The sequence below is a fragment of the Neoarthrinium moseri genome (assembly GCF_022829205.1).
Source record: "Neoarthrinium moseri strain CBS 164.80 chromosome Unknown scaffold5_Wmoseri_CBS_16480, whole genome shotgun sequence".
Classification (NCBI taxonomy): Eukaryota; Fungi; Ascomycota; class Sordariomycetes; order Amphisphaeriales; family Apiosporaceae; genus Neoarthrinium; species Neoarthrinium moseri.
The window spans coordinates 1,137,407-1,151,809 of record NW_026055119.1 but is presented as its reverse complement, the minus strand read 5'-3'; the positions used below and the strand labels follow the sequence as shown (position 1 = coordinate 1,151,809).

General features: G+C 52.2%; 6 protein-coding genes across 6 annotated transcripts; 4 read left to right on the top strand and 2 right to left on the bottom strand.

The window, feature by feature from the left end:
- Window positions 1-1,010: 1,010 nt before the first annotated feature.
- On the top strand, window positions 1,011-2,528 carry JN550_002556 (uncharacterized protein; the record flags this gene model as incomplete). Its single annotated transcript, XM_049313864.1, has 1 exon — window positions 1,011-2,528. One exon carries the CDS (start codon window positions 1,011-1,013, stop codon window positions 2,526-2,528), a length of 1,518 nt encoding a protein of 505 aa, XP_049175847.1.
- A 631-nt stretch (window positions 2,529-3,159) lies between these two features.
- On the top strand, window positions 3,160-4,316 carry JN550_002555 (uncharacterized protein; the record flags this gene model as incomplete). The annotated part of the gene is made up of 2 exons (XM_049313863.1): window positions 3,160-3,767; window positions 3,890-4,316. The coding sequence occupies 2 exons, from the start codon at window positions 3,160-3,162 to the stop codon at window positions 4,314-4,316; spliced, it is 1,035 nt and encodes a 344-aa protein (XP_049175846.1).
- A 740-nt stretch (window positions 4,317-5,056) lies between these two features.
- Window positions 5,057-7,153, top strand: JN550_002554 (uncharacterized protein; the record flags this gene model as incomplete). Its single annotated transcript, XM_049313862.1, has 1 exon — window positions 5,057-7,153. One exon carries the CDS (start codon window positions 5,057-5,059, stop codon window positions 7,151-7,153), a length of 2,097 nt encoding a protein of 698 aa, XP_049175845.1.
- Window positions 7,154-7,582: 429 nt separating this feature from the next.
- On the bottom strand, window positions 7,583-9,944 carry JN550_002553 (uncharacterized protein; the record flags this gene model as incomplete). Its single annotated transcript, XM_049313861.1, has 2 exons — window positions 7,583-8,173; window positions 8,235-9,944. The coding sequence occupies 2 exons, from the start codon at window positions 9,942-9,944 to the stop codon at window positions 7,583-7,585; spliced, it is 2,301 nt and encodes a 766-aa protein (XP_049175844.1).
- Window positions 9,945-11,029: 1,085 nt separating this feature from the next.
- Window positions 11,030-11,974, bottom strand: JN550_002552 (uncharacterized protein; the record flags this gene model as incomplete). Its single annotated transcript, XM_049313860.1, has 1 exon — window positions 11,030-11,974. One exon carries the CDS (start codon window positions 11,972-11,974, stop codon window positions 11,030-11,032), a length of 945 nt encoding a protein of 314 aa, XP_049175843.1.
- A 1,304-nt stretch (window positions 11,975-13,278) lies between these two features.
- On the top strand, window positions 13,279-14,165 carry JN550_002551 (uncharacterized protein; the record flags this gene model as incomplete). The annotated part of the gene is made up of 2 exons (XM_049313859.1): window positions 13,279-13,321; window positions 13,396-14,165. The coding sequence occupies 2 exons, from the start codon at window positions 13,279-13,281 to the stop codon at window positions 14,163-14,165; spliced, it is 813 nt and encodes a 270-aa protein (XP_049175842.1).
- Between the last annotated feature and the right edge of the window lie 238 nt (window positions 14,166-14,403).

Sequence of the window (14,403 nt, the reverse complement as noted above, 5' to 3'; positions counted from 1 at the left end):
ACGCGGGAAAAGTGCATAGAAGGGGGTTGTATGGTGTTGTGCAGCAAATTCAACTTTTAGGTCCATTCAGCCTCTGATGAACTTTAGCATGTGCTCTGAAGCTCAGAAAGCTTGCTACTAGAGCGTTCACTGTTTTTAGTTCTTCACAGACAACTGCTTTTGCCGCGGTCTACTATAGAGTACCGTTGGTATTCAAATGGTTCAGTTTGTGGACTTGGCACGGCAAATGCAACCCATGCAGCACAAATTCGGAATTCGCCTGGCCAGACGTGAGACCACGTTGGTTCTTTTGATACTACTCCACGAACGTGATATAACCGTTCTAGGCCCATTTACAAATTAAAACAGAGTAAGTATCTCACATACTCTGCGTGAACTCGACTATAAAGATAGAGATAGGTAGGATCACGCAAGGTCCATTTGTTCGGGCATAGGCACTAAATTCACGGCAAGATTAAGCAATGAGTTGTGCAGACTTGATCGTTTTCCTAAGGAGCCATCCCCCAGCACCATAGGAGTAAAATCAGATACAGACGGCGTAAGTATACTGCTCAATTATTAGTATGCACAAAACGCCAACCTGCATTTTTGGCTGCTTGAAATGGGCTATCCGCTAAATACCTTACTGGAACAACATTCCACCTATAGATGATCATCGACCACAACCTCATGCTGTTCTTGCCCATCGTATCCAGAAGCACGGTGCAAGCGCCCCAAAAAGATTTTCTTGATAGTGAGAAGGTTGTACCTCCAAGTTCAAAACACATTCCAGCCCAGACTAGTAATATGTTCCATAGAGAGCATTTGCTTTTTCAACATTTTGCGCTTCAATCTTGACCATTCCTGCTTCTTGGTGGCGGATCTCTGCGAAGCCACCTCGCACCATGGCTGAGACATTGTACCGTGTCATCTCTGGTGTCTCAGGGGTAGCAACGCGAAGGGCGGTCTTTTTATTATTCGCGATCTGGCAATCCTGGATTTTGTGTTCCAAAGTCATCAACTTTTGAACCATGCCTGCCTCACGCCGAGCGGTCAACTACGTATTCCTGGCTCTGTTGCTAGGATCTGTCGCGCTCTTTTTGACGAGACATGCGCGTTCACGAGAAGCATTGTCCGAGGCAGCGGGCAAGCTTCACGAAGTAGGATCGAAGGTGATCTACTACTACTCTTCTCCCGAAACTGCAGGCCAACCAGAGCCCGAACAAGATGAACATGAAACGACGGCAACTCCGTCGATCTCCGACAAGATTCCCCTCCCAAACCTTCATTCTGAATCTCCATTCAAATCTACCGAAATAGTGCCCCCCGAGGAAGGCATTCCTACGCAAGCTTCCGGCGTGACTCACGATGTGCTAGATGAATCAATCTACTCATCCGGACTGTCGGAGCTATGTCGGGCGACTAAATGGACCGAGGGTTTTTGGCTTCACTGCCACAGCCAGTGCGGTGATGACAAGACTTCCTTTTGCGGAGGTTTGACCAACGCGCGAAACAGAATCCAGACCTGTCTCCGTCTGGCGATCGATGCCGGCGCGAGCGTTATCATCCCGGCAGTGACTGCGAGAGCAGAAGACGACCTCTTGAATACGAACGACCATGCGGTCTGCCCAGATGAGTGGTGGGATACTGAGAAGCTCCAAGTCACTCTGAAAACTCAATGCCCGCACCTGAAAACGCAGTTCTGCGACACCAAATTGGCCAGCGCGACACGATTGCAACCTGACTATAGGCACTACTTAGCGGGAGGACATACCAACGGTACCTTTCGGGCACTGGCGGAGTCGACTTTGAAAAGTAACAATATTCAGCAAGGCAACATTAGCGCAAAGAAGCCGGTTATCATCGAGTTCGGAGACACGTACATAGCCTGGGACTACGCCCGCAGTGAAGAAACGGCCTCAATCCGCAAGGATCTCTTTAAAACTCTCAAGTACAACTCTACGCTCCTGGCATTGGGACAGGAAATCTTGAAAAGCCCAGAGCTGAAGAAGGAGAACTTCATTGGTGTGCACCTTCGTGGTGAGGGCGACTGGCCAGCTGGCTTCGGCTCCGCCACGGACCAGATGCGCCGTTACGTTGAGGCCATTGAGGATATCCGAGGAAGCACGCCGGATAAGGTGAGAAGCGTCTACGTGAGCTGCGGTGACCGCAAGGCTATCCAGACATTCCGGGAGATGCTTGAGCCTCTGAACTACCTGGTGCACGATAAGTGGACTTTGTTGGCGTCGCAATCCGAGAAGCTGGCAACTGTTGAGTCGTTGGGTTTCGATCAGAAGGGCATAGTAGAGTATGAGGTTCTCGTCAACGCGAAGTTCTGGATGGGCATTAGCATGTCATCAATGTCGTCGCTCATTGCGTACGCACGTACAGCCGATGCCAAGGAGGATTTTTTCGAGAAATACATCTTTCCGGGAAGTACCCTGAACGGTATTAACCGAGTCTACGAAGACAACATGGTAATCAAGGGCGACGAATACACAAAACTACTGGTTGTCAGTGGCGTGGATATCATGGGATCGTTCCCATGATTTGGAGCGGTGAGGCCTGTAAAACAGAAGGTACGATGATTTGTCTCTTCAGCTTCAACGAATGCTATTCCCATTTGATTAAGATGAGGCACTTTTTGGCAATGCGAAATGAACTAAGGAGATCTGTTGCTGCCTGAGGTGCGCGAACCACGGAGTTGCCTCCTTGTGGGTGTCCGTGTAGTCGTCCTAGCAGCATCCAAATACTGCCCAGGTGAACCGTAGAGCATCTTACATTCGCCAAATGTAGCAGGAAACCAACAAATATTTGAAATCCTTGTATTTGCAAGTACAAAGCTGCCGTACCCGTGGAATGATTACCTAAACAGTCCATTAGCCTTGTACGCGCACACCCATCACACCCTGGTCTGCAGGGATTCGCCATACCCCCACACTATCCGCCTTATTCTTGCTCTACATATAGTTGCCTCGCGTTTGAGAGAATGTCGTTTTCGAACAATGTTTCGCCTGTCCCAATGCTCCAAGCATATCACGTGTGTACTTTTCTGTCATCCACGAATGTCCTATTAAAACAACACATCGTCACAACATGATTTGGGGTGAATCCAATTTACCAGCCCAATCGGCCTTACAATTCACATGCTTCTCCAGACTACCAGCGGAGATTCGGACCATGATCTGGTCGTACGCACTACCAGGCCGCATACTTCTGGTCGAACCATTGAGCCCACCTTCACTCGGCCCGTCCAAGGAGCAACGTGCTGCGTTACTCGGGCCGTCCATCTGCCAGAAAGACGAGACATGCAGATCTTTACCGCCGCCAGGAATGGCATTCGCTTGCCAGGAGGCACGCGCGGTCATGAAGCAAGACAGTGTTGGCAAGGCCTACCCGATCAAGGCAATGAACTCCAACCCCAACCTTCATGGGCGTTGGACATGGTTCGATCCGGAACGAGATGTTCTCTGCATCAACTCATGGGCGTATGAGCCCTACTCTGAGTCGCCTGGGAGAACATCTAGACAAGGCCTGCACCGGCCACCGCGTCCTTTGAGGATCATGGACCTAAGCTCGTTCAGTAGCACCATCGAGACAGTGTGTCTATCCTTGACCGCCTTGCAGCAGGCTCCGAGAGTGATTGTAAACGATTTGACAGATCAAAGTCTCTGCCCGAGGCTGGAAAGATTTCTTTTCTTTGAAACCACGCTTGTTATACATGTCGCTGCTGGGGTTGACATTCCTCCGTCACTCTTCCCAAGGAGTGACCATGTTGCACTTGTTAGGTGTGTACAATCGGGTTCACTCTCTATCGGTCTCGACGAGTGTCAAACTTCGGAGAACAGTGTCTCAACATCTACAATGCAAACAGACGTCGCGAGAAAGTTACTGACTCCAAGTGTTCAAGTGCTCAAGACCATGCGAGAATCAGAATGTTCAGAGGATTTTACGAGAAGTACGCCATGGGCTGCGATGTCAATACTCACCAGCAGCTATGCTCACTGGCGGATCCCTCAGGGTTTGAAAGTCGAGCGAAAAGTATGCTTATAAGGTTGAGAGACACGTGGGTAGATGTGCATTGGCTAAGCCTGCCGCCAACGTCGCCCATGGCATCACATACTGGGCTGAAGAGCATATTCAATATGCGAGGTCCACACATGAGCCAGTCCCAGTACGATCATGAACATCCATGGGTGCAAGAAGTACTGAGTACTATGCCTGATTTCGAGCTGGTGGTACAATTCCGGCTGTGTCAGGCGGCTGTACATGAGCACGCCTCTCCATCGAGTACGAGAGGAGGTGGAAGAGGAAGTAGCACGCCCATCGTGGTTTAAAAAGGCAAGGGTAGTGAGTGGTCCGTAATTGCAAGAGTACGTCCGCAGAGATGTTGGATGATTATTGGCGGGATGTAGCAATAACCTAGTGATTATGCAGCGAAAGTCACGCTGGCTTCCGCCTCCACGACTTATTGGCCTTGAACAAGTCACGCCAAGTGCTGCCAATGCACGTTTGGCACTAAAAGGGGTGGTTGACCATACTATGTTCTCGCGTTGCCGAGCTGTAGTGTGCAACATCGACGCTAGCCCTCACCACTGACGCACTTGACATCCAGGAATGGGAACCCCTTCTAGCGCCCCCAGAGCAATGCCTAAGCACACTAGTGCGACTTCGATGCGCTTGACTGGAACTCCAGTGACGAAATAGAAGGGCATCCAGAGTATGTCGATTACGCAAAAGCCTGCTAAAGGGGCGGCGTATTCTTGTTCGACTGTCTGCCGCTTACGATCACGCTACACACAGTCCCAGGATCAGAGTTCACTGGACAGCGCAGCGATCGTGGCTTGACATTCTGATGTCACATCATGTTGTCTCACTGCTAAGGCGCCGCTTCTGACGACATAGGACAGTAGTTTGCTTTGATCATTTTTGGACCTTTGCCAAGGAACCCCCTCCATCGTGACTCTACATATATATACTACTATTTCAATTGTTGACCACCGTAAAGTGTGCTTTCAATTATGGCAACATAGCCTCTCATCTCACACTTCATCAACCCGATTACACTACTTTCACGATGAGTCTGAGTGACAAGATCAAGAACGCCTTCGGAAGTGACCACTCGCCGGAAGCTGAGCGGGGCGTAGTTGATCATCGAACCCCCGGGTCTTTCCCGGTTGACGAGCCTCCTACTTCCGCCGGCGTACAAAGTGGTGTCGATCAACCACGAATTGGCGAGAAGCCGGTGCCCTCCTCAGGTCACACTGACCTAGGAGGTACTAGGCAGGATTCGATATACGACTCTGGCTCGCAGCATAACAAGTTGCATAAAAAGGACGATCCCAGAGGGCATGACTTTACGGCGCTCGGCGCATCACACAAAGGGTACCTTGGCCATGACTACAAAGATTCTGGGATTGAACTGAAACGTGACTCTTCCAAGTCACATCATGAAGATTCCCAGGATTCTACACAAGGTGCGTATCTGACCGGCAGTCAAAAAGAGTCTCATTCTGGTTCTGTAGAATCGCCTAGCATAATTGGAACTAGAAGAAGTGATGCAGGCGCTGGTAGCCTCCATCGCAAGGACATTTCCAATGATAGATCAGGACAGAAGACGGCTCAGACCGGCCTTGGAGGTGTTGCGACGAGTGACTATGGTGGCAACGACGCAGGGGCATCTACTACTACAGGTATTCCCAGGGCAGAATCCGGCTTACGCGAAGTCCATGAGTCTTATAACAAGGTCGCAAATGGTAGAGGAAAGTCGGTCACTCAAGCAGAGGAGCCATATTGGGGAGACCTTCCTCAGGGTGTTGGCACCTATAATACAGTCACTGGTCATGGTAGCGCAGAAGATACCACTAAACAGCACAGAGTGATCCCCAAGCCGGACGAATACGAAAGGGTATCACAAACCCTGGCATCAGAGGATAACTTAGCCCACGGGGCTGGTGTCTACAATACCGTCACCGGTCACGGTAGTGACCGTGATCAAGCCGAACACCAACAACTTCATCACAAGTCAGGAACACAGCAGATAGTCCCCTCGGGCGTTGGCGTATTGACCACAGACTCGAATGATCAACGTTCGCAACAATCGTCTAGAGACTATCGGACTGCTGAAACGGCCGGTATCTTGGGCGCCGGTGCTGTTGCATATGGAGCTGGCGAACAATATGAGAATCACAAAGAGCAAGACTTTCCAGGTTCCGAGACACACGGCAAAGCGAACACTGCCACCGAATCCAAGTACGAGCCTGCCAGGGATCCGAAAGATCATACCAAGCTGTTTGGAACCTTGCGTCATGAAAAACAACCGGGAGACGCAGCTCAGTCTTACTCTAACCAGGCCCAGCAATCACATCAACCTGAAGCGAAGACAGCAAAAGAGGATAATCATGACAGCAAGTTCCTAGCATTCTTACATCGCAAGAAACAAGAAGGCCACGAAGAAGAATCGCGCCAAATGAAAAAGAAATTATCTAATGAGACGACCCATGTCCATGAGTCACCAATTGGCGGAGTTGCTCAATCCACTACCGTACCCAGCGAGTCTACTATATCTACCCAGACTTCTTCCTCGTACAGTTCAGCATCAACATCAGTTCCTTATCAACCTGGAAACGCTGCTGCGTCTGGTATCACTGCATCTCAGCCTGGCAAAGATGATTCGTCATTCAACCGGAGTGCTACTATTGTTGGAGGAGCTGGGGCCGTCGCCGGAGCAGGATATGGTGCATCTAAGTTGGCCAAACAAGAACAGCACCATGAGACTGCGCCAAATCACGGGCTCGCTCAGCAGCCTAATCAGAGCAGTCTCCTGGACTCTGGCAGGTCGGACCAGCATCCCACTGCTGCAACCGAATATATTCCTGAACACTCGTCGGACAACGTCGCGTCTGGGGCGTCCGGGTCACGTTCTGCTGGCGTGGACATTTCTGCGTTAACGAGCGCTTCGTCGGCGAATCAGCCAGATCAGCCATACAATACCCTTTCAGATGGGACACTGTCCGGGGTAAAGCATGGAAATGAAGGACTTTCTGCCAGTACGGGTGTGCTGACTGGAAATCTCTCATCCAACCTCGACCATTCTGCGAAGCCCTTATCCGGTGTGAAGGACGGATACAATCACCTAACATCGGGGACGCCTTCCGGGGTACATCTTGAGTAATAGCTTTTAAGTCATACACAGAATTCGTATTAAATGATATTTGCTGAGTCGAAGAATAACAACACAAAACGTCTGCATGCTCTGCACTCATCATTTCGTTACAACAACAGCAGCTGTTGACTTGATAGTTGACGCAACTCTGATGATGGCCACCGACCAATGACAAGGACAAGTTGAGCTGTATTTATCGTAAACGCAATGGTAGGAGAACAACCTCATTGTGGAAAGGGTTGGTCGAGCATGAGTCAATTTGAACCCAAACATAGGCGATACGAGTTCTCAGTTCCATCACTTGCCCAGTTAACATTCGGATTACGCAATAATTTTAGATACTAATCACGACTGTATGTGCCGCATGTTCTATTTAATATGATCCTGTATACAAGTAACTGATGCGGGGATTCTGCTACCGGAGTTTCAACAATTGCTTCATATCTCTTCAACTCTGAAAAGAGCCAGAGACATAGCCTCGGCCAAGACCACACGGCCTGGTCGTTGATTGACGCTGAGCACTCTCCCCAGAGGGACATCGTAGGGTGGCGAGGGTGGGCGTCCCAAGGTTCCTTTAGTATCTGGCGCCGTAAGGATCCGGCTGAACCTAGCAGGCGGTGAAGACCTCGTCCCATTGCTTCGGCGCAAGGCTGGCCCCTTTGGATTAGGGGAAGTTGTTCGCGGCCGAGGTGCCTCAAAACAGGCAGAGGATGGTGATAACGGTGGCGATCTTAGGGGCAGTTTCTCTTTGGTCTGCTCCTCCCGCAACAGATTGAAAAGTTGAGTAAGCCATCGTGACTTTTCCTCTGGCTTCACAGCGCGGATGGGAAGAACTTCTGCTCCAGCCATTTCTCGGGTTGGCCAGGGGAAGCTTACGGCCATCTCTTTAAGGGTGACCGAGTCGAGCTGCCGCAGAACAATGCGTAACTGCGGCTCAATATTTGCCTCGTATTCGAAGGGCCAGTCAGCACGCTTCTGGAGACGGTCAGAGATCTGGGTCATTGCGCCAATGAGCCACTCTATAGCAACCTAATGCGTGTATATTAGTCTATGTTTGGATGAAGGCCCTTAAAAGCATGGGACTACTCACATTGTCCGGTACTGTATTCGCCTTGCCTAACAGCCAACCTAACATCTCGGGTGACCCTGACTGATTTAAGATAGGAATGCTACGCTTATCATGCTCCCGATCCTGGAGTTTCAGGATAAAGTCATTATATTCCTTCATAGCGTCCAGGGGAAGGCCGATGAACCGCCCGTCGTTCAGAGCGGTAACAATCTCATCACCGAGAGCGATTCCGGACTTGATGCCACTATTCAGCCCTCTTCCGGGCCAAAAGTGTACTGTCATGGCGGCGTCCCCTGCTACTGCCACCAAAGCGTGTGGGCGCCGCACACCAACCAAATCCTGAGGCGGAAGAGTTTGGACGCCCTCTCGGACAGCCTGAACGACAATTGGGATCCGTACAACGTTGATGACTTCACTTTCTTTAAAGCCGAAAAGCTTCAGACCGTCTTCAATAGACTTCCACAACGCGCTATCACGGTCTTCTGATGGCGCAAAGACTTGGCTTTCATCAAACCCGTCAGGGACGGTGCCATCAGCCCGCCGCAAACATCCCGGATGGCCAAACGTGACGGGCTGACCGTCAACCGAAGTCATTCTGTGCCATTCATCCTCGGTGAGCTGCATGTTGAGATATCCCTTTCCGTCAAAGTCACTGGCGTTCAGGAGATATCTCGTCTGGCCGAGGGTTAAGAACATGTTCAGGGGTTGAGACCATGGTAGTCCTGCTGGTCGGTCGAAGGCCAAACCAAGCGCGAAACTTTTACCTCTCTCCTTCTCGTAGCCGTGGAAGTAGGACTTGCGGACCCACGAGGCCGCGCCGTCTGCCCCAAGCAGGACATGAAAGTCTCCGACCTGGGCAAGTGTCTCCCTTGACACTCCTTCGGCGTGAAGATGGATCAGACCATGGAATTCCGACGCCTGGCAGCGCCCCAACAGCCGGTCCTCGACTTTTCGAATCTGAATGTTTGCAGAACCGGGCCAAACTGGTTCGGGACGCCCTCCGAAAAGCGCCTCGTAAGTTGGAGCGGTCAGAAGGGAGGTGACTGAATCCTGCAAAGTAACAACTTGATCCCGTCGCTTCGCATGAGAGGGATATTCGACAAAGTGGTGACCACCTGGGCTGACTCTCTTCACCCAACGTCTCTCATACACGTGAACTTCGACCTTTCCTGCGCCCTTCTCCGCCAGCGAAATGGCTGACGCTAGCGCAGTCGGGCCACCCCCCACAATGGCAACTTTGAGACGTGCTGCTGGATATTTGTAGATGACAAACTCTGATGGAGGCGAATTCAGGTTTCTCGCAAGAGAAGGGTCAAAGAAGAAATCCACGACAGCTTTTGTTCTCTCGGAGAAGATGGCATCCGTTACGCGGCCCTTAATGAGCATGAACCTCACTGCCTGCAATAAAGGGGTTGCAGCAAAGCTGGCATGCGTGTTGGCGAAGATATTCATCTGGATTGCAAAAGCCAGGGCTGGAATGGTGTTGTAATACCGGTTGCCGACGATGGAGCGGAGTTCATGATTGATGCTAGGATCGGGGTTCATCACAATGAAACGGAGCAAGAAGATCTGCGCTCTCTCCAGCTCTGGTCTTTCTGTAGCTGTGACATTTCCAGTCCCCCAAGCGTCTTCGTATACCTTCGGAAATTTGATGTCGTCAAATCCCAGCGTCATGGACTTTCCTCTACTCCGCCTCCGGAGGGTTGTTGGCGGAAGTGTTCGGCTGGGCATTCTGAAGGAATCGTACGCAAGCCAACGGGGTTATTGAGGGCAGTTCACGAGCACAACAAAAGGAACGATGAGCATGAGAAGTGGTGTGCAAAAGTGAGTTGTTTCAAGTTATAATGAAGATCAATCTGGGCACCGGCCTCGGTTGCACAGCAGTCTTCGTATTACTCACGCTTCGAAAGAACCAAAGCGTATATGTAGCAGAAATGACTCTGGGGTTGAGAATAGGAATCAAAAATAAAATCCCACACTTGCCCTCATGTTACGGTCGTGGGAGCGATCAATTTCATCAGATTTCTTTGACCGTGTCGTACAGTGCCAAGTCCTCGGCCGGTAGCCACGTTCTGGCTAAGTTTAGATAGGCGCGGGTATATTTAGCTGAGCTATGCATGGACACCAATGAGATGTGCTGCCGAGTCTCGAGGGGTTTCAGTGGGCTGCGGAATGCAAGCAGTCCGGGGGGCACGTACCACCAGGCACAGATCCCCAGCGGGTATGTGTCGTTTCGCTTCTGCAGGATTTCCAGGCCGGCACCATTCATAGAAAGTCAGCAGTACAAGTCCTGCGTGGCTGAGATTTCCCGCCTGCGGATGATTGGCTGCCAGGGACCTCGGAGGCAACTGAGAGTAACACAAATTCCATGTAAATAGCCAAATGCATCGCGCCAACACAGCCACGGCAGGCCAGGGGCTTTTTTTACCGACTCTGTCCGCAGCGTTTGTTATGTTTCATGCAAGGTAGATGTTGATGACTAGGACCACTTAAACCAACGGCACTGCTTCGAGCATGGAGACCATTCTTCCAGAATCGGGTGACTGAGGGTGCGAGGAACAACCAACCAACAAGAGCGCGCATTTTATGGTGAGTTACAACAAGAGAGTGTCCTCTCTAAGCTAGTTTCGCCGGAACGCAGGGAATCTCAGTATTAATAAGCCTGGTCTAAGTGAGCTGCAGTACAGTGCAAGTAGGTACTATACAATTAGCACGAGTACGTTCGTACACAATCCAAGGTCCTCTCGGAGGACTTCGCACGACCCATCCATGGGAGATGCGGGTATAAAACGTGATTGTCTTGCAGTCCGCCTTCCTCAGATGATGTTCCTCAGATCCTGGCCTGCTATGAACTTCCTGAGGTTCTCTGCAATCAGGGCCTCGGCTCCCTGTGGTCTACCTCCAGCAGCGTGTGGGCTCACAATACAGTTGGGTGCCTTCCACAGCTTCGAGGACCCTGGCAGTGGCTCCTGGTCAAACACGTCTAGGGCTGCGCCTCCAATCTGTGAACTCTCCAGTGCACTGAAGAGAGCCTCCTCGTCTATCGACGTGCCACGTCCCACATTCACCACCCATGCGTGGTTGGGCAGCAACTTTAGTCTCTCTGCGTTCAGAGCATGCTTCGTGCTCTCGGACCCCGGCAGGATCATGACGAGAGCGTCTGTCTGCGGCAGCAGTTCGGGCAGCTTGTCTTCTCCATACACCTCAACACCGTTCCTCACGCCTTGACTCCTGGCCACACCGCGGACGGTCGCGCCGAGGAGCGTCAACGACGGCGCCAGAGCCTTGGCAATGTTGCCGTAGCCCCAGATCAGAACGTTGGCATCCCTGAGGGTTGTAAACTTGCCCTTGGGCCGGTCGGGCTGGGGACCCCCCAGGTGCTGGGGCCACTTGGATTGTAATTGCCAATCGCGCATCTCGTAGAACCGGCGGGCCGCATTGAGCAGCAGGCCCAATGCGTGTTCGGCCACGGTACGGTCATGGAGACCGGAGCCGGTGGTGATCTTGATCTTGGAGGCGTCGAAGCCGGCACCGAGCACGTCGTTGGGGCCGGCGGCGAGCGATTGGATCCAGCCGAGGTTCTTGAGGCGCTTTGCCGCGTCGGACAGGTTCGAGGCCGAGTTGGTCCATGTCACGAGAACCGAGGCGTCGGTATGCTCTTCGGGGATCGGCTCCTTGACATCGTAGGGCTGAAGGTCAACAGAGTAACCTTCGAGGCTCTTTACGTCGAGTGCAAGCGAAGTTGGGTAGAGAAGCTTCATGGTGGAAGGCCTGTAAATGATTCGTCTGCTTTCTTTGGGTACTGAACACCGACTTGGAAGGCTTGAATGGCTGTCTCGTAGGCCTTGGTTTATATACATGCCCCCCATTCTTCTCACTCCAGTAGAGAAAGGTGGGTGGGGGTCAAGAGGCCTTCGTCATGCGGGGTAGCTGGGAACTACGGGGCAGTAACGGAGCCTCCCACGAGGCACCTACTGAATTCAGAGTCTCTGTACGGTCTCCATCCTTCTCCTCGCGCCTGTCTCTGTGGTCGTGGACCATTGTCCGAGTCAGAACCGGTTTCCGCCAATTGCGCCGATATGGACCTGAAATGGTCTGGCTGGCGCATAAGAAGGGCATAGTGGCTCGGAGTGGAGGCTGATGGCCCCGGGGGCAGGTGGGGCGCCACGGGGCGATAGCTGCCGAGAACGGGGGTCCCTATAGACTGCGAGTCCCAAGCTTGCCAAGGTCTGGTATGGTATAAGTATTTCCTACAGGCCCCTTTTGAGCTGCGACCTGGACCGTTTCTCCAGAACTTCGGATTGTCTTCCACATTTTCCATACTTGCCGCAATGCAAGACCTACGCTGCTTCGGGCAAAGCAAGTTTGATACGGGCAACCCCCGGCCTTGCCTCAACAGCATACGGGCCCTGGTGTGTAGCACGGTAGGGCACATCTAGGTATTTGTGCCCGTGACAAACCAGCCCCCGTTTTCTTCCTGCTTTGTCCCATTTCCGAATTAGGCAACAAGATAGGCTCAGTAAGTATGCTGGCTCTTTCGTGGTAGCTGAAGCGCGACCGAGTGCAAGCCTGGTTCTAAAGGCTGAAGGTTTTAGAGCCTAGCTACCCTGATAGTCCATGGAGCTCAATAATTTGCTTCCTCAGCGCGCTCTTGGATACCTACGAACCAGCCGACCTAAGCAGTCGGCGGGGTCAGTGGGGGTCAAATGTCGTTGTGCAATTGGCACCGCGACTTTGTGTCATAAGCCAGGTTAGCGTAGGGGAAAAAGGTGTGTCACCTTTTGTTTGTGTAGTTTTACTGCGGGGTCAGATTTCAGTCAGGCTCACGGGGCGGGCTTGTGATGTAGAACAACAAATGAGTGTCGCAAAGCCTTAAACCCTGTACTTCTCTTCCTCGTCGACTCAGATCTCCAATCATTCGCTCCAGGCACTCTTGGAACCACTCCTGGATGACTTTATAGCCTCACTCGGACGCCCGATCCGCGCTGGTCAGATTGGTATTGCGCTCAATCACATCCCACCAGCGATCCCAAGATCAGGAGCTCTCTCTGGAAGAACCATCACAATGTCGCCTTCTGCCACGAATGGGGCAAAGGTCGAGGTCTCCGGTAGGTCCATCTCCCTGGGATTCGCTCTCATGTACTGTATCGTGGTGTTCGAGCACATGCTGATTATCAGCCAGACCCCGGCTCCGTCACCACTCCGAAGATCTCTGAGCCCTGGTCCGTAGACAAGGTGCTTGCAACAATTTACCCCTCGCCGCCGACCGCCAATTCCAACTCCCCCGTGCCCTTCTTTCACATCCTCGAGCGGCTCAAGACGACCAAGCGCGAAGGATGGCGCAGGTTCTCGATCAACAAGGGCGAGTCCATTGCCGACCACATGTACCGCATGTCGTTGATGTCGCTGCTCTGCCCTCCATCCCTCGCGTCCCGAATCGATCTCTCCAGGTGCATGAAGATGTGCCTCATACACGACATGGCAGAGTCGCTGGTGGGCGACATCACACCCGTCGACGGTGTGGCCAAGCCCGAGAAGAACAGGCGCGAAGCCGAGACGATGGACTACATCTGCGATAAGCTCCTGGGCAGCGTGTACGGAGGGCTGGCGGGCCAGGATATCCGTGCCATCTGGCAGGAGTATGAGGATTCCAAGACGCTGGAGAGCCACTTTGTTCACGACGTCGACAAGATGGAGCTGCTGTGCCAGATGATCGAGTACGAGAAGCGGGCGGATAAGGCACTGGACTTGGGGGAGTTTACGTACGTCGCGACCCAGATGACGCTCCCCGAGACTCAAGAATGGGCCAAGGAGATCCTCCAGGAGCGCGACGCCTTCTGGGGCATGCGTCAACATGTGCATGGAGAGGCCGGCGTCAACGGTGGAGTAGATGCTGAGAAGGTCCAACAGCAGGATGCGTATTACAGCAAGGACGACGGCGCCGCACCTTGATTCCAGCACACGTAGCAGGAAAGACGTCACGGATCTGCAATGCGCAATGAGACGGACATCATCATGGTGGGATGGCGGGAGTATCATGAGTTGCAGAGTACCTCAGAGTATCTATTGTCCTTGGTCATGGGAGCTAGCTTTGTCCGCCACGGCAAACTGTAGCAAAGGCCTGCCCGAGAGGGACTTCAATCCAGTGCAGCTCGAAGCAGTTTCGGTTTCCACTGCCAAGCTAACGGAT